This window comes from Leuciscus leuciscus, assembly GCF_965113295.1.
Source record: "Leuciscus leuciscus genome assembly, chromosome: 12".
Lineage (NCBI taxonomy): Eukaryota > Metazoa > Chordata > Actinopteri > Cypriniformes > Leuciscidae > Leuciscus > Leuciscus leuciscus.
Window position 1 is genome coordinate 37,815,244 of NC_138736.1, and position 26,283 is coordinate 37,841,526.

At 37.4% G+C, this 26,283-nt stretch overlaps 3 protein-coding genes across 4 annotated transcripts in view; 1 reads left to right on the forward strand and 2 right to left on the reverse strand.

The window, feature by feature from the left end:
- The window catches only part of rapgef5a (Rap guanine nucleotide exchange factor (GEF) 5a), a 69,518-nt gene extending 61,575 nt beyond the window's left edge, over window positions 1–7,943 (reverse strand). The window contains exon 1 of the mRNA XM_082186947.1: window positions 7,640–7,943. Coding sequence (XP_082043073.1) covers window positions 7,640–7,798 — 159 coding nt within the window. The 5' untranslated portion in view covers window positions 7,799–7,943. The remainder of the gene's footprint in view (window positions 1–7,639) is intronic.
- Window positions 1–22,995, forward strand: il6 (interleukin 6 (interferon, beta 2)). 2 transcript variants are annotated; one of them, XM_082186985.1, is made up of 5 exons: window positions 1–4; window positions 20,211–20,416; window positions 20,498–20,608; window positions 22,098–22,241; window positions 22,491–22,995. In XM_082186985.1, the coding sequence occupies exons 2-5, from the start codon at window positions 20,246–20,248 to the stop codon at window positions 22,707–22,709; spliced, it is 645 nt and encodes a 214-aa protein (XP_082043111.1). In that variant the 5' UTR covers window positions 1–4; window positions 20,211–20,245; the 3' UTR covers window positions 22,710–22,995. The 2 variants fall into 2 exon arrangements, with proteins under 2 accessions (XP_082043111.1, XP_082043110.1); XM_082186984.1 differs by lacking the exon at window positions 1–4 and adding an exon at window positions 19,919–20,122.
- Window positions 22,693–26,283, reverse strand: part of tomm7 (translocase of outer mitochondrial membrane 7 homolog (yeast)) — a 7,930-nt gene continuing 4,339 nt past the window's right edge. Inside the window, exons 2-3 of the mRNA XM_082186992.1 lie at window positions 23,294–23,342; window positions 22,693–23,213 (exon numbers count right to left, since the gene is read on the reverse strand). Of these exons, the coding sequence (XP_082043118.1) occupies window positions 23,198–23,213; window positions 23,294–23,342 (65 nt within the window). The 3' untranslated portion in view covers window positions 22,693–23,197. The remainder of the gene's footprint in view (window positions 23,214–23,293; window positions 23,343–26,283) is intronic.

Genomic DNA, 26,283 nt, shown 5'->3' on the forward strand with positions numbered 1-26,283 from the left:
AACAGCTGAAAGTCCGGTAGATGTAACGCGCTGTCCGGAATGGCTTCGTTCAGCCAGGTTTCCGTGAAACACAGAGCAGCAGAGTTGGTAAAGTCCTTGTTTTTGCGTGAGAGCAGAAGTAGTTCGTCCATTTTGTTAGGGAGAGAGCGGACATTCGCCAGATGGATGCTAGGCAGCGCCGTTCTGAATCCGCGCTGCCTGAGCTTCACGAGTGTGCCGGCTCGCTTCCCACGCCTGCGCGTCTTATACTGTTTCCACAGTGCAGCGGCGCAACCGACGACAATGTTCCGCAAAACGCCAGAAGAATCAAAAACTGGTTGGTGATCAGTTGGTGTGCACTGCCGAATGTTCAGCAGTTCGTCCCTGGTATAACTGATAGCGAATGACAAACATAAAACAGGACAAACTAACAAAAACAGTGTAACAACTGGAGAGCTCAACACCGAGGCAGCCATCCGCGGCGCCATCTTGGATCATCACAGTCATCTTGCATGTAGTCACAGTCATATTATATCTTTATTTCCATTGTGTAATCTGGGCCACTGGGGTCTAGTGGTTGGTCCAATCTCAGATCTGTTGAGCAATAAAGCTAAACTTTAAAACATTAAAAATAAACAGATCAAAAAGGGGTTTACAGCCTGACGTCACCGCAGAACATTTTATACTTCCAAAATAAACGTTATGCTTGTGGTTTCGGGTTTTCTAGGTGGTTGGTCCAAATTAAATGAGTTTCTCTGGATAATGCATCTATATACAGACTTGGGGGCTCGTCCGGGATATTCCAAAGAAACACGGGACTGGTATTATTATTTGTGGTGGGTTTTGAATCCTCCTCCCATGCTTATCTGAAACGAACTATGACCGTTGCTAGTGTAATGTATCTGGGTAATGTGTTAGCAATATGAGATAAACTTAATGGGGTGGTATAATGCCCTTTTCACAAGGTGTAAAATAAGTCTCTGATGTCCCCAGAGTGTGTATGAAGTTTTAGCTCAAAATACCCCACAGATATTTGTATATAGCATGTTAAAATTGTCACTTTTTGAGGGTGAATGCAAATGCAAATGCATTCCTTTAAATGCAAATGAGCTGCTGCTCCCGGCACAGGGGGCGGAGCTTCAACAGCTTGCCCTCACACAGACATGCACTGAAAATCTCAAAAACCTTTAGCCTTTTATGTTCAAATCGGAGTCAGACAATGATGGAGAGACTCAAGAAGAAGTGACAACATGTAGAAGCAACAGGACATTTCTGAATGGTTAGGCCCTAGTTGATGAATTTATGTAGCTTGTGTAGTTATCTTCTAGTCATTGATTAGCATATTCTGTCTTGATAATCAATAATATCAATAATAAGGGCGGGGTTTATGTAAATTTTTGTGTTAGTGATGTCACTAACCTGGGAGGAATGTTGTGTAGTTCCTACCAGCCGTTTGTTGTAGTCCTTAAAAAGTGATTTCTTTAAAAGCAAATATGGAAATAAGAAAATATGCTTTGAACTTTGAGCATTTTAACTTGGCAGATGTTGATTTTGCTCAAACAGCAACATTACTCACTAACTAAAGTTAGAAAAGTGAAATCATAATCAACCACCCCTTTAAGATTCGATTTAAATCTATCAATAAAAAATGTAAGTCATAGAATAAGGACACACTGAATATGAGTCTCCTGAGTAAAGACATTTTAAAAAGCATTAAAATATGACAATGCAACTCTGAAGGTAAGCGTATCACAATAAATTAGTGATGCATCTGTGCAATATTAAAAATATATATCTATGCAAGTCTATGGGAATCTTCAGCCTGTTTTACAATCCATCAGTCTAAAAGCTTGATAAAGTAACAGCACATCTCTCCTCAACGAGACAAGAGATTTGAGGAATCATTCAAACACTTAACTTCAGCACTCAGTGTTAGAAGTCTGTTCAACCACAAATTAATCATTCACAAACATTCAAACCAGGCCATAACAGATCAGGAAGATACAATATTACCATTCTGCTATCATGTTTAACATCAAAGAACTAAATAGAAAATAGAAATATATTCATCTGTTGATTTGGCTGAATATTGTTTGAAATTCCTGAGAATGCCTGAGATGATGGTATCGGCCGTGACTGTGGCTTTCCGTGACGCGAGTTGACCTGCAGGTGTCCACAGACAGACTGATATCAGCAAGCGTTTGTCTCTCTGCAGACGAATCTCTCCAGGGGCCGAGCGCACGCTTGTTGGCTTTGTTTTGACTGGGCTCTGAAGACGGCGTGTGTATCAGATTTACTGTATTGATTTGCTGTTGGAGATCTAGGAGCTGAACTCTGTTTGGCTCGGATAGGAGATGGAGCAGACGGGCCACAGAGATAAGCAAACGCATGAGGTGGAAAAGGTTTTTTAGATAAAAAGGGACGTTCTTGTCCTTCATGCATACTTAAAATCTTTCAATGAAATCACCTTTCTCATCCTTTGCGGCTCATAAATCACAAAATGATCCCTATCTTCTCAATGTCATTTGAACAAACCCTTAACCTGAAGTATTAAACTTTTGTGCACGGCTCGCCTCACACCATTTGTGCTCCAGACATGAATTACTTTTTATGCAATCACCTTACAATGACCTATCAACTACCCAGGTAACCAATTGGGACACCCCAGCAACCAATTAGAACACGAATACCCTAGTAACCACCCAGGACACCCAGACCATCCTAGCAACCAAATAGAACACAAACACCCTAGAAACCACCCAGGACATCCCAGAAACCACTTAGAACACCCTAGCAACCGCCCAGATCACCCCAGGAACCTATTAGAAAATGAACAACCTAGCAACCACCTAGGACATCCCAGCAGCCAATTAGAACACGAACATGCTAGCAACCACCCAGGACATCCCAGTAACCAATTAGAACACGAACATGCTAGCAACCACCCAGGACATCCCAGTAACCAATTAGAACACGAACACGCTAGCAACCACCCAGGACATCCCAGTAACCAATTAGAACACAAACACGCTAGCAACCACCCAGGACATCCCAGTAACCAATTAGAACACGAACACGCTAGCAACCACCCAGGACATCCCAGTAACCAATTAGAACACGAACACGCTAGCAACCACCCAGGACATCCCAGTAACCAATTAGAACACGAACACGCTAGCAACCACCCAGGACATCCCAGTAACTAATTAGAACACGAACATGCTAGCAACCACCCAGGACACCCCAGCAACCAATTAGAACACGAATACCCTAGCAACCACCCAGAACACCCCAGCAACCAATTAGAAAACCTAGAACACCATAGAAACCACCCAGAACACCCCAGCAACCAATTAGAACAATCACCTTAGCAACCACTTAGAATATCCAGACCACCCTAGCAACCACCCAGAACACCCCAGCAACTGATTAAATACACAACCACCCTAGCACCCACCCAGGACACCCTAGCAACCACCCTGGACATTCCAGCAACCACCCTTTAACACCCTAGCCACCACATAGCAACCACCCAGAATACCCAAGCAATCATGTAGCAATGCCCTAGCGACCACTTACTGTTAGAACACCCAGGACATCCTAGCAACCACCCTGGACATTCCAGCAACCACCCTTTAACACCTTAGCCACCACGTAGCAACCACCCAGAATACCCAAGCAATCATGTAGCAATGCCCTAGCGACCACTTAGTGTTAGAACACCCAGGACATCCTAGCAACTACCCAAATTACCCTAGCAACCACTTAGTCTTAGAACAGCCAGGACATCCTAGCAACTGAAACTACAGTCCTTGAATGAGCACTGTTTTACTCTTTACTGAACTGTATTATTTTATTCTGTATACTTGAAAATATTTATGTGCATTTTATTTCTCTTAATCATGTCTACTTAAAGCAGCACTTTGAATTACCACTGTGTATGAAATGTGTTATATGGTACAATTGCCTTGCCAGAATACAAGCCCTCCAAAAAAAAACTAAAAAAAACTCATGCAGCCATCTACAATGCAACAAGCTAGCAACAACCTAGTAACTTCCCAGATCACACAACTCCCTAGCATCCCTCTAGACTCTAGAGCCCCCTAGCAACACCCTGACAACCACTTATAGTACGCTAGGATTGTGGTGGCGAATTATGCAAACACTTAAATTTTACATTTCCTAAAGAACATGCATGCAGTTTAGTTCTGTATCACACATACACTCACAAACACTTTTATTCATCAGCAACATTTCAATCTCCTTCTAGAAAGAGAGAGGGAGAGGGAGAGAGAGAGAGAGAGAGAGAGAGAGAGAGAGAGAGAGAGAGAGAGAGAGAGAGAGAGAGAGAGAGATGAGGGAGAGTATTTACAAATGCATGAAGGAGAGGGGCTGAAGAAGAAGACAGAGGAGAAATGTTATTCAGAAGGTGAGTAAGATGAAGAGAGGGAAAGATAACAGACGGGAAACAAAACACGGGAAAGGATGCAAGCATCCTGACACACTATGTAGTGCACACTGATCCAGAGTGCAGTGAGTCTGTGTGTCATTATGTGTCAGAAATGGATTACTCTCAGATTAGAGCGCTCACACACACACACACACACACACACACACACGCACACACGCTCATGCACCTCCTTCACATGGGTTGTGGATAAATCTGTCGCTCTGGATGAGTGCACTGCAAGATGGAGACATCAAACAAGCCTTGTCTTTCTCGTTAAGATTTCATTACATCCAGAGGCACTCACACACACACACACACACACAGACACACACACACACAGACACACTTAGCAGCATGAGGACTAGGACTATGAAATTAAGAGCAGCTTCCCCATCAGAGAATTGTCACATCACCAGGGCTGGTTTTAAAAAAGCCATTCCTCTGTTCCAGGCATTAACATTAACATCACAAGCAGGAATATTAGGCTGCTGTCACTTTAAGAGCTAATCCAAGGACCTGTTAAACTTGCGTTTTATTTCTCAGCTGTTTACGTTCAGTTAAGACACACCTGACTATGTTTATAAGGATACTTGCCAAGAATTTAGTTTGAATATGTCTTCTTCTTCTTCTTCTTCTAATATGTCTGTTCAAGCACAAGAAGACGTTGAAGCAGAGCTCAATTCAGTATTGATGTGATGTCTGAGAGGCGGCACGGAAAACTTCTCACACAGCGCACGAGTAACGGGTCGAGTTGAATTGGCGAGGCTTAAACTATCGTGACGATGCAACACTGCACTGTCAACCATCCCGAGCGTCGTTCACGTTTGTTCACATTCTCACAAATTTGCATTGTTAGAATTCATAAAAATGTCACCGTCCAACTCGCCGACATGGATTTTTACTTACATTTGGCGCTTGGCTAGTGTTAACTTTAGGTCTTGGTCACATTAAGTTTGTGTTCACACTTGGCATGTTCGGTTCGATTAAAACGAACCCTAATGCGATTGCTCTGTTAGTGCGGTTCATCTAAATATCATGTGATATGTGAACGCTGCCATCCGAACCCCGCTGCCAACGAACCAAAAACAGGATGTGATGTCACAAGATGCGACCCTAAAAAGGACAGAATGCTCAAGCACACCTGTTTTATCTCCTCATAGTCGCGATGTTGCCCATCACAGTTACAGTACAGACTTCAGAACCATGTCTCCTCACAGCAGATCTGTGTTTGTGTGTGTGACGGAGGGATTCCTGCCGCTGTTTTGACTTCTTTACACATTTTATAATCTCTTCACGAGTTCTCAGCTGGTCAAAATACTGTCACATGTAGGCTACGCACATACAACGAGCACATTTATCCCAGAACACAGCATTGTTTTGGATGTTTGTTAAGTTCCGTCTCAATATATATATATATATGTCATAAAAGCCGACCATTCAGGTTGTGAACGTGTCCCTATGCCTTTAGGTTCGGCATCTTTAGGTTTGGTGTTAAAATTCCCAAAACAATGTTGTTGGTCCAGACTAAACAAACCAAGCAAACCGAACTACAAGTGTAAACACAGCCCAAAAGGTCTTCCTTTAGCATCGGCTGTTAAAGCCTTCAAGAAACCTTTATTTTTTAATTGTATTTCGTCTGTTACCGCAGAATAACCTGGTGAACTGATGCTCCAGTAGCTGTTGTCAGTGCAGCACACAACGAAACAAATGTCACGAGTGTAATATTTGTTTCTCATTTAGTGCTAATGAGGCTTTCATTTTTTAATTCTCTAATCACCCCGGGGCGCATGACTTGAGTCAAATGAGCCCGAACCAAACATTCTGTTCGAAGGCGCATGAAGAACCCTCACGGTAAAACACATCAGAGACGAAGAGATGAAACACTGTAGAACCAAGTGATGTTTGTGCTGTCTTTTAACAACAATAGAAGTTACTGAATATAATTCAAAAGCTACATTTCTTAAAATGTTAGAGTTACAAAAGTCTTCATTGATCACTGTGGATTTTCCTCTCATCCTCATGATTAATCAGGCCGTATACAAATGAGAGATATTCACCCACACACACAAACCAGCAAAACAATTCCTGTCTTCAACCCTCTGAAGCTCTGAATAGCCCCTCTGTCATGCCAGGAGAGTGTATAAACAGAATATATATCAGCTCTTTCCTTACAGTCCACAAAAACCTACTGTGATGGTACTATCTGAGACCATGGCACCTAATGTTCAATGTACTTGAATAAATACCATATATTTACATGATCACTCTTAAAAAATAAAGGTTCTAATTAGAATCATAGGCATTTGAAGTATGATGTCATAATAGAACCTTTGTAAAGTGAGTATTTTTTAAATAACAACAACCTTTAAAAATATCACATTATGCAATATTCCGACTATATTACACAACCGCAGAACAATATTCATACAACAAATAGCCGATCAGCTGCCTATTTTCCTACAGTTCACTCTTACAAGATACAGCATGGTATTTACACGGTACACAATGTATTTCAAGAAATACATGGCAGTGTCCAGATACCACAGTAATACCATAGCAGCATGTCCAAAAAAAAAAAAAAAAGTGTTTTTGTCAACACCCTCATTGACATATTATGCAGGCTTTAAAAATATCATTCTGCCATTACAACATTTACTATGGTAACCAGTTTCTACCTGTTATTGTTACCACAGTGAAATTGTGGTAAAGTGATATGAGTCACCCATGTGAAAAAAAATACGTAAACAGAAATGACTATTTTCTCAGTGATCGTGCATTAATTTATAATTTTACAGCAGTAGCAAAGCGTATGTATTTGTACTTTGGCTGAAACTATTAATAAGTGCAATATTGCACCGAATATTGATCAAATTCAGCAAATACGAACCGCAGAACATTTTCCTTTTTTATTTTTGGAAGTTCCAGCCGGTGTGTGTTTGTGTACCTGACTGTGTGTATGTGGATCTCTGTTTCCTTAGATACCACGACTGAAGGAAAAAAAAAAAAAAGAAAAAAAAAAAACATTACAGCCTCTCCTTCATAATCAATGACATTTGGATAAACACATTAATGCACTGACAAGACGCATCAATCACGTTTTCTCATAACGTCAGGTTGTTCATGCACATTATAATATTAGTGATGGTGGTGGATATGGGTGGTGTATTGATGCTGAAAACACACATCCTTCATCATGCATTGGTAACTCACGCTCTTTTTGCGCAGGTTCAGTCCGTGTTTTAATAATCCGGGCAGATCTCTGATCTTCTGCTTGATCTGGACCTGATCCCTGGCGGTTCTGTTCCATCTCCAGCTCGACAGGAGCCCGTCCTCCGCGGGACAGGGGAGGCTGTCGGATTCCTCCATCATCCTCCTCCACCTGCTCTTTACGCGCACGGACACCGGAACCACATTCTGCCGCCGCTCGATGGATCTCCAGCCGCCGCAATGAGCCGCTCAACCGAGAGAGGAGACGAGAGACCTGCCGAACACTGCTGCTCCACCCAGCGATCACACACACACGCGCTCGTGCACACACGCACTAACACACACACACACACACGCACACGGACGTTCTGGAGACACTCACATACAAATGCACTCACATCGCTGGCTAAACGAGGACATTCAAAAACACATCTGCATTAATATGAAACATGCACCCTAAAAGAAAACTTGGACTAAAATGCATTAGGCCATATTTACTTCACGTGAGAATCATGGAAGAGGAACATGCCTAAAGGCAGGTTGCATCAGTTATAGACAACTTCTGAGGATAATCGCTTCCGAAGTAAACACGCGTTATGAGGACATTAGGTACTGATCATCATACTGATTAGGTAACAAGTGCCACTTTTGAACCATTAAACTGTATTTTTCCAAACTGCTCTGTCTGTGGTCTTTTAACATTCTGTCTGGAAATATGTCACCAAAATCAAGCCTTTATTAAGACAGACATTGGCAATGTGTGGCTTTCCCCATGGTCAGGAATGGCACTTCCTTTTAAATTGTAATTTTAATGCCTCATTTTAACTGATAATAAAATGGCCATGAAGGCATGCGAGTGTCTCTACGTTGTGTTATTGATAATATAAATATTCTAAATATGAACCATCATTTCTTTCCTATATAATTGACAAATAATGAAAAGAACCATAAACATATATAGCCTATGGTAAAAAATTGGGCCATTTTAGCTGATGTTGGAGATAAAAGTCATGAGATTATGGAAATCTCAACATTTTCCCCATCATCACAACATCATTCATGATACCTTGTACACTTAGATGTTCAATAGCTGTATAATACTCACACCTTAGCATTTATAAGTAATTGGCATGTCAGGGAGTTTGTCCTTCCCACCAATCAAATCATTCCATGCATGTCAAGAACTGTTTTAATACAGCAGTTTGCAGAGATTGGACATTGAATCTTAAAGACCAATGACAACTCAACCATACATGACATCACTCATGAGTTGCATTGGTTTCAGGAGTAATAACAATTAATAGTATTAAAAAGTTATTTAGTAATGAAAAAAAATGTGTTCATCCATTGAACTTTTTTTTCCAACTAAAAAAAGGAGATTTTGTCCAATTTACCTTTGAGGGACAATTTTCTCAAATATGAATACCCACATTTACACGTGTAACCATGGTGTTTATTTCAGTAAAAGTAAATGGGCCAAATATTGCCTTCATTAAAACGTAAAAATACTGAAGATGAATATGCACTAAAAAAGAGCACATGCACTGGAAACACCGTGTTGAAACTTTAGCACTAAAGATCCATTGATTAGTGTGTCGTTGTAATTAATATTATTTTGTGCTGCAGTTTAGGCTACTGATTCGGTGGCCTCAAATAGTCTCCATTAACATAATTCTTACCCTGTGTTTTCTAAGGGACAGTCGAGCCAAAACGATTTTTTCCAGCTGGTCCAAATCAATGAGTCGCTCAGAATCATTTAAAATCTTCTGACTGACCCACAGTAAATATCAGACTTCCATTCGCACGTGTTAACAATCACCGAGAATTCATTGCATTTGTATCATGTTGTGCGTTTGTAAATTATAAATCCAGGGTTAACAATTCAATTAAACAATACAGATTTCAGCAGAGATTACTAGTATTATTTTGCAAGGCTCATTGTTTTGTGTTTCTTTAATGTGTGACAAACTGAAATCTACTCAATGATTAGTTTTATATTTTAAACATGAATTATTGCACATTCAAAGGGACTAGTTGTGTCCTTAGTATCTAAAGGACAGAGTCTTCTATGACCCATTTATCTGAATAAATGAATCAGTGTGAAATCAATATCAACGTTCAGAAGTTCACATCAATAGATCTGATTTGATTTTCAGGTCTGTGCTGTTTCTTGCGACGGTACATCACGGCGTGTTAAAGTATTGATCAGGTTGTTTGTCTCTTAAGACTGGTGTTCATACAGTCCTTGATTCTGTAAAAAACACAAGAGGCCAGATTTACTAACAGCTTGCGCCAATGCAAACCCTCATTTGGCATTAAAAAAACACTGTCAGGATTTACTTCAGACACACAGTGAAACATGTGGACGGGGTTATTTCTGCGGCTGACCTTATTGCATATGCATTTGTAGGAGTTTCCCTTTCAGAGTATTTAAATGTGATTCACTAAGGTTTGCGCTGGTCAATTTACTGGTATTTCCGCAATTATTTACCGGCCAAAAAAGCATGTATTAAACCAGATGCTAATTTGTAGATTGTGTTGGTCATTATGGAAATGATCCAGCTGCGTCTGCTCTTTAATTTGCACGTCGTCAGTAAATCACCAGCAGAATTTTCCACTTCCATCTGAGCTTTTTTTGGGGTTGCGCTCTCATGCTAATCTGCCCTGTGAAGTAAATCTGGCCCATGGTGTTTCTCCTGCAATGTGTGATGGAGTTATTGATAGATATTGTTTTGTCAGTTACGAATAATTATTTGGATGTTGAGGCCATTTTTTCCTTTGAGGTCAGATCAGAAGTCGGCCTTTGATTTTGCAGTGTGCTTTGGCATGTATTTGATGACGGACACCTGAGGTTGTTATCCATCAACACCCACAGCCAGCATGACACAAGTTGGCAGGCGTCCTCGCTGCTCACAAATGCATGATGGGCCAGAAACAGCGCCACCCCCTTTAGCCAGATAAAATCTCCAGGACGCTCTCAGAGTAAGCAAACCTTTCACAATCCACGAGCGCAACTTTGAAAAAAAAGCCGTCTAATCTGAGATTAGGCTCGGCAGCGAAGCAGAGGCCTGTTCCTCACTGTCGACTTATGAAGACGTTAAAAGCGAACGGTCGTGCTCGGAAAACCAGTATCTCCACATCTCGCATGAAAGAATAGCTGATGATCTGTCAAAATGAAAGATCACCTCTATACGGCTGAATGGAGCATATGCCTGGAGGACACGTGTGTGTGTGTGTGTGTGTGTGTGTGTGTGTGTGTGTGTGTGTGTGTCCCAGTGGAGTTCATTGGGGGCTGATGTGTGTGTTGTGGGTGTGTCTCTCTGTGCTCTAATTTCAGGTGTAACACAGAGGTGTTAGATGACAAGAAAGCCACATGGGAAGCTGGGCAACACATTCAAAGCAGGTGTTCAGTCTCGAAGGTCTGCAGAGAGAGACAGACATTAATCTGATGACAATCAAAAACTCTAAGGAATATGTACAGGATTCCATTGGAAATTCTATGGGAATTTGGAACATAAAGAATAAAAAGGAAATCTGGAATAAATTGGAAAAAGAATTGTTACCATTGGGATACGTGGAGATGCTCTGGATGTTGAACTTGATCTCCAGCTTTTGATCTCCAGACAAAAAGCCTCATCAAAAGTGTTCAATCAGGTCTGAACAGGGTTATTACAGACATCTAAAACCATAAAGAACCCACATTTTTGTTACTTTAAATAAAATAAACATCAACGGAAAGTAATAGTTAATACAACATAAAAAAAAGGTTTTTATTTTATTTTCAGCTAGGAATAATTTCTCATTTTTATTCAGTTCAACTTAATGTAAAATAGCTATAACTAAAACTGAAATAACAATTAATTAAAAAAACTAGACATTAAAAAATAAAAAATAACTAATAAAAATGACAAAATTACTAAAACTTATATAAAAACAGAAACTCAAACTATTAATAAAACTTAATTACTAATTATAATAAATATACTAACATAACTATACTATATACTAAATACACTAATATAACGCTGGATCTGCCTCCATTATGGTTTAAAACTCATATTATGTGACCTAAAAGGTCCTAATTATTATAAAAATGTTTTATAAATATTATGTTAAAATATAATTTATTATATTTTTATATTAAAATATTTATATTAAATATTATATATTAAAATATATTAGGGCTGTAAAATCGATTAATCACATCTAGCAGAGAAGTTTACATAACATATGTGTGTGTCTGTGTATATATAATATTATATTTATATATATCATATATATATCTGTGTGTGTGTGGGTGCACTGTATACACACACACATTTATACATATGTGTGTGTGTGTGTATATATCTATATATATATATATATATCTATATCTATATATATATATATATCTGTGTGTGTGTGTGTGTGTGGGTGCACTGTATACACACACATTTATACATACATGTGTGTGTGTGTGTGTGTATATATATATATATATATATATATATATATGCGTATATGTTATACACAGACACGCACACACAGAGGAATATATATAATATAGGCTATTTAAAAATATAATATTATTTACACGCATATATTATGTAAACGCAGACTTTTATGTTAGATGCGATTAATTGATTTTACAGCCCTAAAATATATACTTTTAATATTTCTCCTGCAATATATCCTATTATAGAGTCATTTTATGGGATTTGCATTTGATCCCATTAGGATTCTTTGGGAAACAATCATTTTTGCGATTCTGTTTGTGGTACACAAATTACACACTTCACTTTTTGATGGCATGTGCGCGTATTTGTTAACAAAATCAATGTCCATTATGGGAGAATAATCTGCATGTTATTCTTATGATCGACTGCATTCAGACACAGAGTCTATTCTTAGAAAACGCTTATCATGATTAAAAACACTCAGTGTAATCCCTCCGCTGAAGTATTTACACATCTCCTCAGCCCTGATATCATGTGATCTAATGACACGAGCTCCGAGTGTGTGATGGCAGGGCCGTTTAATGCCACGCTGTTACACGGTGTGTGTTCAGAGTCCTGATGGGAGGAGACCGCTGCGATCTACTGTAAAACATCATCACAAATTACTGTAAATGGAAAAACTGTAAGTTCCCTTACCTTATGACAAATGGACCTGAAAAAGAAACTTTAGGTTAAAATGTATATATTTGAAAAGGACACTTATATATTTTAATGTCTAGAATATAGTTTGCCTATTGTTTTGTCTTTGCCTATGACATTCCATGATATTCCTCAAAAACTAAATTAAATTTTTCTTCTTCTTCATGAAAATTTAGAAGTAGCCTACTTATTTTAAAAATATTAAAATATTTTTTCATGAAAACAGTGGGAAAAAAATCAACTGTCCATACAATATAAAATAATGTTATATTTACAATACAGCACATCATTTTTAACTATAATATATCCTACAAATTTATTTATTTTTTAAGTTAGCTTAAAATTTACAGGGGAAATTTTTACTATATTATGTACTTTTACAGCTAATGATATTGTTAAATGCATCTTTTAGTCAGTAAAAGTATGACGATGTTCTCTGTGTGACCCCGTCACATCTGATATATTATATATATACTGTATATATAAAAATAGGTTATGTTAGTACAAACATGGAGGATATAAGTAAGGTATACAGTTCTGATCATGTATATCTAGTTTATTGATCACAAAATGTTTCATACAAAACTTATCTTTCAGTGATTTGATGTCACTAACCTTGGCAAATCCAGGAACCATTTCATCCTCGAAAGATTTCATCCTGGGTAAACACAACTTTTTTTCCCCCCAGACAGACTGAAGGAAAAACCCCATGGGCCTTCGCTCTTGGAAGCTGTGTGAAGTCATCCAATCACATTAGAACTTACTAGATTGAGAAAGTGCTCTAGTTTCATGTGAAACATGCCTCAGTCAGCGAACAAACTGTGGGAGGCCTGTGTGATGCTGAGACGTCTGCGTGTGTGGAAGCAAGACTGAGAATAAGAGAGTGAAGAAAGTCTTTCATCTTAAACCGTCTCCTCTCCAGTTACTGCTCTCACACACAGACAGAGATCTTCAAACACACCCTTGATTAAATATTGAAGAATGCCCATGGCTCTCGAACAGAACACAACCTCCAGAACTTGCAAAAAGGAGAGGAGAGGAGAGAAGTTCTGGTACCAACACACAGAAAATGTTCCGGGTCAGCATCTTTGCCGAATCAAGATGGATTTTGCTTAGAGCTGATTTTAGTAGTAGTTAATGTTTGATGTTGTGACAAAAATATTGTTCCAGGACCAACAAAAGGTCAAAGGTCAAATTAAAGTCAGGTTTTAAACTTTAAAAAGCATAATAAGTGTAATTATGTTTAAAACAATCTGGATGCTCAAATGGACATTACTGTTAAGAAACGTTTTACTGGCATCTAGTGGTTACTTTAGAGAACTTATGTTTATTCGGACTCAGAAGGTAAAATGTCCTGTTCAAACAAACATCCATTCTCTGCATTAAAATATAAAATAGCATACAAAACTGTACCAAAACTTTCCGTAAGTATGCCATCATTTACATTATACATGTAGTTTTGTAGTCACAAATAAATAATGGAATAAAGAAGTTCCAGAATTAAAGTTCTTGGAATAAAGAAAGAAAGAAAGAAATTGTGGTAAATGTAATTTGGAAGTCAATTACCCACCAGCCAAACCTAGATATTTAACTTACTGATTTACCCTCAGGGAGGGAGAATCCACCGAATTTTCTCTGTGGAGCAGATCTGAGGGGAAGCCACCAAAACCTGAGAAAATCTCCCCAATCTTGCCCTAAAGATTTGGCAAAATATTTGGCAAAATGTCGTATTTTCCCCACGCTGGTCTTGTCCAGCCCTTGACGATTAGTGATCTGGCTCGGCGAGTGAACATCGACCTTCGGTAGGCTATATAGCCTAACGTCTTAGCTTTTCGCTAATTATAAACTCGTTTTGCAGAGCCAAATCATCTTTTCACACCCAAAGTTAGTTATCTTAAAGACGTTTTACACTTTTTAGATTTAAAAGTAGCCTACCAGCCTACTTATGGTTTATGGATGTACCACCTGTCAGATACTGATCCAAAAGGCAAGCGCTCCAACGGTTGATCTGCTGTTGCTATGGTTACCTCCATTACTGCGCGCGAATACTTTTCTTGACCTGTGAAAATGCGCTTTCTTTTTTGGCGGTTTCTTGCTGTTTGAAATGTTTGATGAAACGTAAGACGAAAAAATAAACGTTTCAACATATATATGTAAAATTTTAACACCCAAACAGTGCTGTTTTGCAACATTTTGGTTATCTCAGTAATGGCTTTTGGAATTACGAGTAAAAAGTCTGTCACATTTAGTTCTACAACAATAAACCTCAAATGTGAATTTAGAAGCCACTGTTTTTTTTTTAAAGTTGCTAAAAACTTTTCTATAGGACTACAAATGTCTGATTCCTCAATCATCTCACATCTTGCTAGCTGTAGGCTAATCCTCATTAAAGGGATAGTTCACCCAAAAAATCACAGAATTCACTGAAAATTCTGTCATTAATTACTCATCCTCATGTCGTTCCAAACCCATAAGTCTTTCATTCATCTTCGGAACACAAATGAAGGTCTTTTTGATTAAATCTGAGAGCTTTTCTGACCCTCCATTGACAGTTCACGAAACTGATTCTTTGACACTTCAGAAAGTTCATTAAAGTGACTGAATTAAACATTTTCTGAAAAGACTTGATCGCTTTATACGATGAACCGATTAAATTTAGGCTTTTATTCACAAATAAACATTGATCATTTAGGGTGAACAATCCCTTTCAGCAGAATGTATGAGCACCGATTGCACTACCCTGCTGTATTGATGACATGCAGATGTGAAATGCATATGAGTGAGAGTGACAGAGAGTTTCTGCTGTGGCAATAAATGGAGAAAATGCTTAGCTCAGCAAAACTTAGACATCGTGGCTCAACCTTTAAACTGTTTCTTCATAGCACCGGAAGAGATCATAAGCTCTTTGACATGATGTGTAACTCATCATGGAGGCATTGCTGCTTGATGAAGCTGGTATTTGCTCAAGCCGGAAAATCTAAAGTTGCTCAGTTTAAAAGCCTTCATATAAAGCGTAATTGGTGGTCTAGTTTTAGAGTATTGGGGTCTGATTCACTTTCCTCAGTGCTATTTGTGGTGGTGGCATGGCACTCTTGCCTTAAGATACATTCGGTGTTGTCAGTGATCACCAGTGTATGGCAGTAATAAAAAACCCAGTGTTTCGGAAACCAAAAAGCATCTCAAAAAACACCCACACAATCACATATCAGATGCTGAATTTCTGTGGAAAAAGAAGGTCTTAGCATAAATGTGAAAATATCTCTAGTGCTCATCTATAGTTTCATAAGCATTTCTGTGAAAACCGTTTTGTTTGAGCTCACAGCAACCTCACAACAAATGCCAACTCCCATAAGAGAGCAAAGAATGTCTCAGATTTTGAGTGAAATAACCTCAATAAATAGGTTTTACTCATTCTCTCTCCTGAAAAGGCCAGTGTATGTTGTGTTTTGGATGTGCCAGGCTTGTACAAATACTTGCCTCCACAACCTCCTCAACCATCAAGACCACATAAGATAATCATCTTAACCAACAAGATCCTGTTGCTCTTTAAGTTGGTCAACCAGGTTGGTCAACCAGCGCCACCAGTTTGGTTTCGTTAGTGAACGACATCAAACCAGCACCAACAAGCTGGGAAGTTTATGCTGCATAAGCTAGTATTTTTAACAGGACTTGGAAAAACAAATTCAAGTGTAAGAGCAAAATCTCCACATCTGAAGATCTGTTTGAGTCATTACATAAACTGAATTAATATTCAGATCGAGTATCCGATAAATTGGGTGAGTGGAATGCAAGGTCAAGGGAGAATATTCTGATAGTAATTCTCAGAAAAGAAACACTTTAATGTTTCATCCGTTGATAACACAAACATTCGTGGAATTATCGTAATGCAAAGACCCGTGTTATCTCTGCAGAATCACTGATCACACCTCAACAACATGAAAAAGTGGTTTCCTCTGTAGGCCGCTTTCACTACTGTGGTAAACGAACCCTGAAAAGAAATGTTCACTGCATGATGGTGCAAAACTGCACATTTCTCATCTATTACCACCCACTGATACTGGCACCAATGATGGAAATAAACAGTAAAATGGCAACAAAGGAAATGGTACAAGGAATATTACCTGAGAGACAAGTTAAAAAATAATGATAATAATAAAAAAAATTATATTATATTATATATATACACACACACATATATAGTATAGGTATATGCATCAATGTTATTGTTAACTAACTGTAAAATCATTTCAGTAATTGAAAAAAGTTAAATAAAATATAAATATTACAGAAAACATATTTCATGAAAATGAGAAATGTTGCCTTGGCAAGTACTGAAATAAGATGAAGTACTAAAATTTAAATAAAAATAAAGCTATATACAAATATACAAATAAAATAAAAACAAAGTACAAAACAAAATTACTAAAACTTAAACTAAAGTTAAAATGAAAACTGAAAATAATAAAAATAAAAGCTTAACTGGCCCCATACAAATATTGGGAAACTGTACCAAACAAAAACAAAACAAAAAAAAGCCTAAGTAGCATAGTTTCAAGTTTAACAAAGCAAATATCCAACCTATTTAAAATTTACCAAAACCCCACAGACCCAGAAATAAGACTATTTAATAAAAGTAGGGCATATTTTTTTGTCCCCTCTTGCCGAAGCAAACCCAGGAAACTTCCACCATTACTTGAAATATCCTCACCCACACTCAGTCTTAACATATCCTCAGCTTCACACTATTTTTCCCTCCTTCTGAAGGGGAATCCTCTGTTTCACAAGCCACTATCATCATGCATATTAACCGGAGACGTGCGGCCTTACCGACTCGAGGCCCAATCAAACCCCTCCACATTAAACTAATATATACAACCAATAGATTACAGAATGAGATCACTTTAAAAAAAATCAGAATTCAAAATGAAGAAGGAAGAAGAAATAAAGAAAGAAGGAAAAGACAGAGACACACACGCTACTGTTTACTTTCATTTCTTTTATTTGCAAAACCCATTCATTTGTGATGGATACCGCTTCCTTAAAATCACAATAAAAGAAACTAAGAGAATCTAAAACTATAAATAATAATTCAAACTCAGATGCTGGATGACATAAATTATGACATACAGCTGTAACCTTAAAAAAATAATTAATAAAAGATAATTAATATACACTTTAAAAAAATAAAAGGTTCCAATTTTTATTTTATTTTTTAGCGATGCGATAAGAAGCATTTTTGGTTCCCCAAAGAACTATTCAGTGATCAGTTCTTAAAAGAGTATTTTTTTCTTAGTGTGAAGAACATCTTGAATAAAACTAAAGAATCTTTTTCCACTCTAAAGAACCTTTTGTGGAATGGAAAGATTCCATGGATGTTAAAGGATTAGTTCACTTTCAAAAAAAATGTTGCTGATAATTTACTCACCCCGATGTCATCCAAGATATCCATGTCTTTCTTTCTTCAGTCGAAAAGAAATTAAGGTTTTTGAGGAAAACATTCCAGGATTTTTCTACACAGAATGGACTTCGATGGCAACCAACTACACCAATGTTCAAAGACGGTTCAAATGTCCATCTCAGTGCAGCTTCAAAGTCTCTGCACGATCCCAGTTGAGAAATATGGGTCTTATCTAGTGAAACGATCCGTCATTTTCTATATATGAAGAGTTCAGATGCAAAAGCCTCTAAGTGCCATCTGAAATTTTCTTCTAGAATGATCATTTTTATCAAGCTCGTATATTTAAGTTCAGTAATTTCACTTAAATGACAATGCAAATTACCTAATAATTGTCATTTAAGTGAAATTACTTAACTTAAATATACAAGCTTTATAAAAATGATCACTCTAGAAGAAAATTTCAGATGGCACTTAGAGGCGTTTGCATCTGAACTCTTCATATATATATATACTTTTTAACCACAAATGCTCATCGTGTACCATCTCTGAGATGTGCCACGCATTGCGTCATCATGTTGGAAAGGTCACGCGTTACGTCATCTGTCTAAGTTATTTGTCTGTGTACTCCGGTTCAAAAAGGTAGAGAAGGGATGAAAATGTTCATCTCATTTTCTCCTCCAACTTCAAAATCGTCCGACATCTTTGTTTTAATTAATTAATTAATTTAATTTATTATTTGTTTCGTGACCTTTCCAACGTGATGATACGTGGCGCATCTCAGAGATGGTACAAGACGGGCATTTGTGGTTAAAAAGTATATATATATATATATATATATATATATATATATATATATATTAGAGCTGCATTGAGACGGACATTTGAACCTTCTTTGAACATTGGTATAGTTGGTTGCCATTGAAGTCCATTCTGTGTAGAAAAATCCTGGAATGTTTTCCTCAAAAACCTTAATTTCTTTTCGACTGAAGAAAGAAAGACATGGATATCTTGGATGACATCGGGGTGAGTACATTATCAGCAAAAACTTTTTTGAAAGTGAACTTATCCTTAAAGGTTTTTCATGGAACCATCGATTCCAGTCAAGCAGCTTTATGTATTTAAGAGTGTATGAGCAGAGCCTGGGGCAAGTTGTCACAATGTCTGTATCTCAGTAACTAAGACGTTTAGTCACAAATGCTTGATTTCTCTAAGTTGTTTGTTCAAAATAGTCACTTCATTATTATAATTTGTGTCACTTTATGGATTCACACATTTTTAATAGCTTATAATGCATAATAGATCTTAATTAGGCTACTCTAAATTCTTATATCAGCACTGTGAAATATTATATGATCAATAAGTTATGACAACATATGCTTGTGCATTGCTTTAACTCATCAAAATAAGAGAAGTAATTTTCTTTTTTTTAAGTTATACAAGATTCAAATTATTATTTTTTTTCAGTGTAAAGTCAGTTTAATGTCATTTAAGTTGAAATGACTAAAACAACCAAGTGAATTGTACTTAAAAAGTACAACTTTTTTTTTTTCAGTGAGTGTCAATAAACAGCAGGTTATCATTGTGACAACATGCCCCATTGTCCAGGTCTGTACCTAAACAGATATTCAGAAAAATAACAAAATTAAATCACATTAAAAGTATCAAAACCTAAGCCTTGTCTCAATCATTTAAAAAAAAAAAACATGTGGAAACCTATAAGTTTAGAGGGGGGGGGAAGTAAAAATAAAAATGTGCATTTATGAAAATCAAAATAAAGGCAGATTTTCCCCGTTCCAAAATGATGAAAAATCTGTTTAAAAGGCGTGTTACAAAGTGGAAACTCCTGAAGCCTGTGTATAAAAACCACTTGAGAAGTGCTGTTGAGAAGTCTCCCGAGTTTTCTTGAAGACATCACACAAACTTTCGCAATCACTATGCCGTCAGCTCTGAGTAAGTGGAAGCGTTAGACCGAACGGACATCCTCATGTGCTGTCACACATCTTCTCACTTTCTCTCTCTCTCTCACTTTTCTCTGCAGAAGCGCTCTTCCTGTCTGCCACACTGGCAGTGTTCATGCGTCTCGTGGACGCAGTGCCTGCGTACAGCAGCATGGGGGAATTATCTGAAACTTCTGGAGATGAGGTTCAGGACGTGGATGTGAAGAGTCTTCTGAACGACCGGCAGAAATGGCATCGGATGGCGAGAGATCTACACAAGGACGTGAAGACGCTTCGAGACGAACAGGTGCTTTTGAATACAGAACTGAACAAAGGTGTGTTGTGCTGCTGACTGTCTTTACCTAACTTTGTGTTCTTCCACCCGCAGTTTGAGAGAGAATTCAGAGAAACTGTGAATATGACGGCGTATGAAGCAGTCAGGATCAGCACGCCTCTCCTCAAACCTTCTGACGGCTGTCTGTCCAGAAACTTCAGCACAGTAAGAACATTATCATGCTTGTGATTTATCAGGGATGACTCTTTCATTAGGGAAACTGTTCTGACCCCTAGCATCATTTTATAATAATAGTAATAATAATATTAACAAAAAAGTCGTTTCTAACGATCTTACTTTCTTTCTTTTTTTATTCTTTGTAAATACTTTTTTTTTTTCAGATTTAGGAAGATTTAAGTTTAATTTGCTAGAATGTCCATTTTTTTAGTCACTATATAATCCTAGTATTTCTAAAAAAAATATTTTAAAAAAGGAGAACAAAATTACTACCTTAAATTTTTAAGTACTATCACCTTGGATGTTTAAGTCATTTCTACTTAAATTATGTTAAACTGACTTTAAAAATTAGTTGAATCTTGTATAACTTGTAAAAAGTTGAAAATTGCTTAACTTTAATAAGTTAAAGCGATGCAAAAAACATCTGTTGTCATAACTTATCGACCATTTAATTTTTTACAGTGTGTTATTTCATAGTTTTGGTTATAATTGTGGAAAATAAATGAGTAGATGCATACGTTCAAATGTTTGACTGGAACTTTGTGTTACCTTGATGGCATTTGTAATGAGTCCATCATCATTACGATCAAGCCAAGTATTTTATAGAACAATATTTTTCCACAAACATTTATGATTGGCTATAATGGAATTAAAATGGGAGATTTTTTTAAATAACGGAATTAAAAATGGAATATTTCTTTTCTAAAACAGATTTTCATGATCTGAGTAGCTTTATTACAAATATATACAAAGCGGATCTCACCTTCCCTACAAAAACGGTCATTATCGTTCAACACACTCTCATGGCAATTCGTACCTATTTTACATTTTGGCAAATCAGTATGATCTAATTCATAAAATCAGCATAAGCCACACTCATTAAACTTTTATTTCTTCTAAAAACTGAATGTTTCCGAAAAATCACAATACAAAATCGCCACCTTGTGAAACGGTAACGTACAAAATCGAGTTGATATCGTTACACAAACTAAATGCAGTTAAAAGTTAAGATGTTGGTCAGATCTTTTTATTCAGCACATGTAATAAAGTATAACAATAAATAAGTTCTGTCATGAAACTCTAGATGACGCAGGCCGATCGGTCCTTAACTCAATCTGATTGGTTGCTGCTGTATCAGTAGCCAATGAGCTCGCTGCTCAACCTTCAAGTACTTGGTCAGCATTTGCCTTAGCAGCGCAGCTTCAGAAACCCTCCCCCTTCCCCAGCTCCACCTGTATAGATCCACTTACAGGTAATTCATGTACGCTGTACAATATAGCATACATGAAGTACCCGTCTTACTTGCTCACAGCAGCGTGTCGTGTGTGTATTAGCGTAGCAGATCTATTCCACAAAGACTAAACATATCAACATTGTCATATCCATTAACATGCCAAACACTCAGAGAGTTGTCATGACAGAAATGTTTTCATGTGATTTTCTCAATATCAACTGAAGAATTTCATGAATGTTTCAGGAAAGGTGTCTGGGGCGCATCTACAGTGTCCTGACGTGGTATAAAGAGAACTGGAGCTACATCGAGAAGGAAAATCTGACCTCAACCCTGGTGACCGACATCAAACACGAGACCAAACGACTGCTGGAGGCCATTAACAGCCAGGTACACACACACACACACACACACACACAGACTCAACATCTGCGGTCCTCACGTCCTATCCAAGAGGCCTGGACGTTATTTTAGACATCATTTTTACAGTTTTAAAATGACTGATAAAAGTCGAGGTTTTGGTAACACTTTACAATAAGCAAATGCATTCAATTTAATCTCTGAACACTAGTGATAGACTGATATCAACCAGTGGAAGTGCTGGCATGACACGTATTTAACGTTTGTTTCCACCTCCAGCTCCAGGTGGGTGAAGGACAGGTGGACCCGATCTCCAGCGGTCCTCTGTCGGTCAGATCCGCATGGACACGCAAGGCCACCGTCCACTCCATCCTGTTCAACTACACCAGCGTCATGATCGACACATGCAGAGCCATCAGTTACATGAGCAAAAGGAAGGGTGGACACCGGGGCAAAGACAGCAAGAGACCCGACCCCTGGACCTCAGACAAGAACTGATTTATTATTGACCATCGCAGTATTCCATTCAGGGAATGATAATTTATTATTTAAGAGTCTGTCCTTTTTAACTTATTGAATGTAAATGTTGAGGCCTTCTTGTTTGTACAACGCTGATATTTATAAATGGAATATTTATGTGTCTGAACTTTTATTTGTACAACACTGAAAATCTGTGCTGATAAATATTTATTAAACATGTTTAATTTATTTGAAACTGAACGTTGAGCACATCCTGTGATTGTTTACAATGATTGTTTAAATTAAAAACAACAAATACAATCCAGTTACATTGTGTGTGTGTTTCTCAAGACAATGTTTTAGACAGAAGAAGAAGCAAAACAAAACAAAAAAGGAAAAATAGAGGGTGGATGAGACAGCCGAGTATTTACATCCCAGCATAACGTTCTGATCCGAGCAGTCAGTGTCCCGAGACTCCAGTGAGAGGATCCTTCGGGATTGGTCTGTAGTGGCCGTCGGGAGCGTCTTCATCCCCAAAGCAAACTGAAAGAAACAGCGACATCATCTTCAGCTCTCTGTGGTGAAACACTGCGAGCTTCACGTGTCCGACTCACACAACTCACCTCAGGACTGTGGGTTCAGGCATCCCTGGATCGGCTCCCCGTTTGAATCCTGGGAAATAAAGAAATACCGGGAAATAAGTGTCCATGGAAATATGGAAGAGATTCATTAGCGTAAACACTCAGTGGTAAATGCTGATCTTCCACGTGAATATCATGGTAACTGCTCCGGGTCACATTTCACAAGTAAATACAAATAAATAAATAAAAATATTAAATTGAGTTTTTTTTTTAGTTTTTTATGTAATTATTTTATTGCTTTAAAAATTATATATATATAAAAATCAGTTTCCACAAATGCGTAAAAGCAGCACCACTGTTGGTTCTTTCTTTCAATGATGCTGAAAATTCAGATTTGATCACATTACATTTTAAAATATATGACAATATAAAAGTTATTTTTGAAATTGTAATAATATCTCACAATATTACTGTTTTACTGTATTTTTCACTGAACAAAATGCAGCCTTGTTGAGCAGAAGAGACTCTTTCAAAAACATCTTACCAATCCCACATTTTTGAACTGTAGTGTTTATATATGAATGGTATATATACAGTAATAAATATATATATACACATATACACACACAACATAAAATTAGTTTTTGTAATTCCCTTTATCATCAATAATAATTCTCCTTACTGTAATAGTTTTTTTTTAATCAGCATAAAAGTAAAACTAATATAGACCAATTGAGCAGAAAATTATACAATTATGTATGAATCATTTACAATTTAATACAAGTTTGCATAACAGTAACGACAATTAGATGTTTTACATTTGCAAGATAATGAGAATTTGAGGAGAAAATATGTTTGTCAATGCAAAAAAAAAAAAAGGAAAAAGGATTTCTTAAAGCAATTTATTTCGAATTTTGGGGTGAAATATAAAAAAAGTTAAAGGTTTTGTGAGATCACTGATCTATAGAGCAGGTGACATTTGATATAATGCTGATATATGCAAAACATACATTAACGAAAAAAGGTACACAAAATAGCTGGGGGGGGGGGGGGAATTAATTCATAATTACTTTAATTTATGAATTAAAGTAAATTCATAAATTCAAAATTATGAATTTACATTATCAAGGTGGACGGTCAGTAGATTTTAGATTCGACAAACTTGTTAATCAACCATGTGATGTGGCCAGTATCGTCATGTATAGGCACACTGAGTATATGGCAAAAATCAAATGACAGAAGGCAGGCTGATATATGTAAGGGATAATGTAGAGCGGGGCGGTGGTTATAGCGACACAACCCCTTCAGGCTGATTCAAGCTCCGCTTGGCGTCGGGGTCCTGATCAGCCTGAAGGGGTTGTATTCGCTATAACGACCGCCTCGCTCTACATTATCCCGTTTATTACATGGCTACCCACCAAATAAATCAATAATTTGACATAAAATATTGATTTAAAAAGGAGTTTATAGATTTAAAAACGATTGTATTGCTTCCGCTAAAGAAAATAGTCCCTTCCGTCTCTACGGTTAGAATCCTGCGTCCATAGCAACGCTCTGTTTTTCATGGCAACGGTGTGTTATACTTAGCAGCATTAAGAAATAACACACCGCATTCTACATTAGAATTCAACCGAGCCATGTAATAAAGGATGATATTTGGCAATATTTTCAAGGAATTACATTAGAGTTTGAGGATGACATCAGCACTCTCGCTCTCTCTCGCAAGTCTGGATTCCTCAGTTCTCAGGAACTCGCAGAGAAGCTCTTCAGTGAGTCGACTCGACTGGCATCATGAAACCGCCTCACATCCGTGGAGAGAACTAAAAGTCCTGGGTTGCAGGAACTTTCTTCCCTTTTTCATTCAATATTGGTCTTAATGGCACAACAAAGGAATCATCCATACATACGCGATCCCAAAGAATTCAGACGTCAGAGCTGATTCATCTCCATTTCATTTATTGTGCAACACGCTTTGAAATAGCTGTGGTAAAAGAATGACAAAGCTTCTGCACGCGATCTTCACTGCAGTCTTTTAGGGGTGTGCACGAATTATCGAATATTCGATCTTTAATTATTATTCGAAAAATAAAATACTAAACGAATTTTACTACGTTTCTTTGCTGGCCGTAAATGCAGTGAATCCATGTGGATCCCAAGCGCTAACACGCAGTTATAAGTTAATGCACTGGGTGGCGCTGTGGAGCGAGTTTAACTATTTGTATGTAGTTGATCACATAATGTTGTCGTCTTCCTCGCGAAGTTTGGAATTATTTGAAAATGATCTACCAAAATGGCATTACTTTTGATCAAATAAATGTATGAATCTGAGTTATAATATCATCACCACAATGAGAAATCACATGAAATCCAAACAACAGTCGCTGAGGAAAGACAGCTGTCCATCACTGCATGCATGACTGCAGGTAAGCGCTGTATCCCGAGTGAGCAGAGATGATTATTATCTGATAGCAAAATTATTTTGAGACATATGCTTCCTTTAAGTTCTGTTGAGGGAGACAGGTTTAACAGAAAACGCAAAGTGCTGTTAGAACCTTCGCTTGTCAGCGTTATGTGTCTCTGCAACGTCTCACTCGAGCATGTGGATATTAGGCCTATTGTTTTTATTAATGCTTTTGTTCTTTTTATTTTTTGTTTACACATTATGTTTTCAACTAAAAGAAAACTTGACATATATTGTAAGCTTGTTGTGTATATTGCCTGATCGCAAGCTTGTTCTGAAATGGTGACAAAGTAAAAAAAAAAAAAACTTTTTTGTTAAACATAATTTTAATAAACGAATATTCAATTTTTATGAGCCCGAATATTCGAATGCAATATTTTTGGGGAAAAAATGCCCATCCTCTTTTGCTTTTCATATTTCATTATTACACAGCTATCTTGAAGAACCTCTTATGTTATCGCGAAGTGGTTTATTTTGCTAAATAATTTTGATTTTGTTGAAACTATTATGAGAAAAGAGACCTAATTGTAGCTTTCTGATTATATATATATATACACACACACACACACAC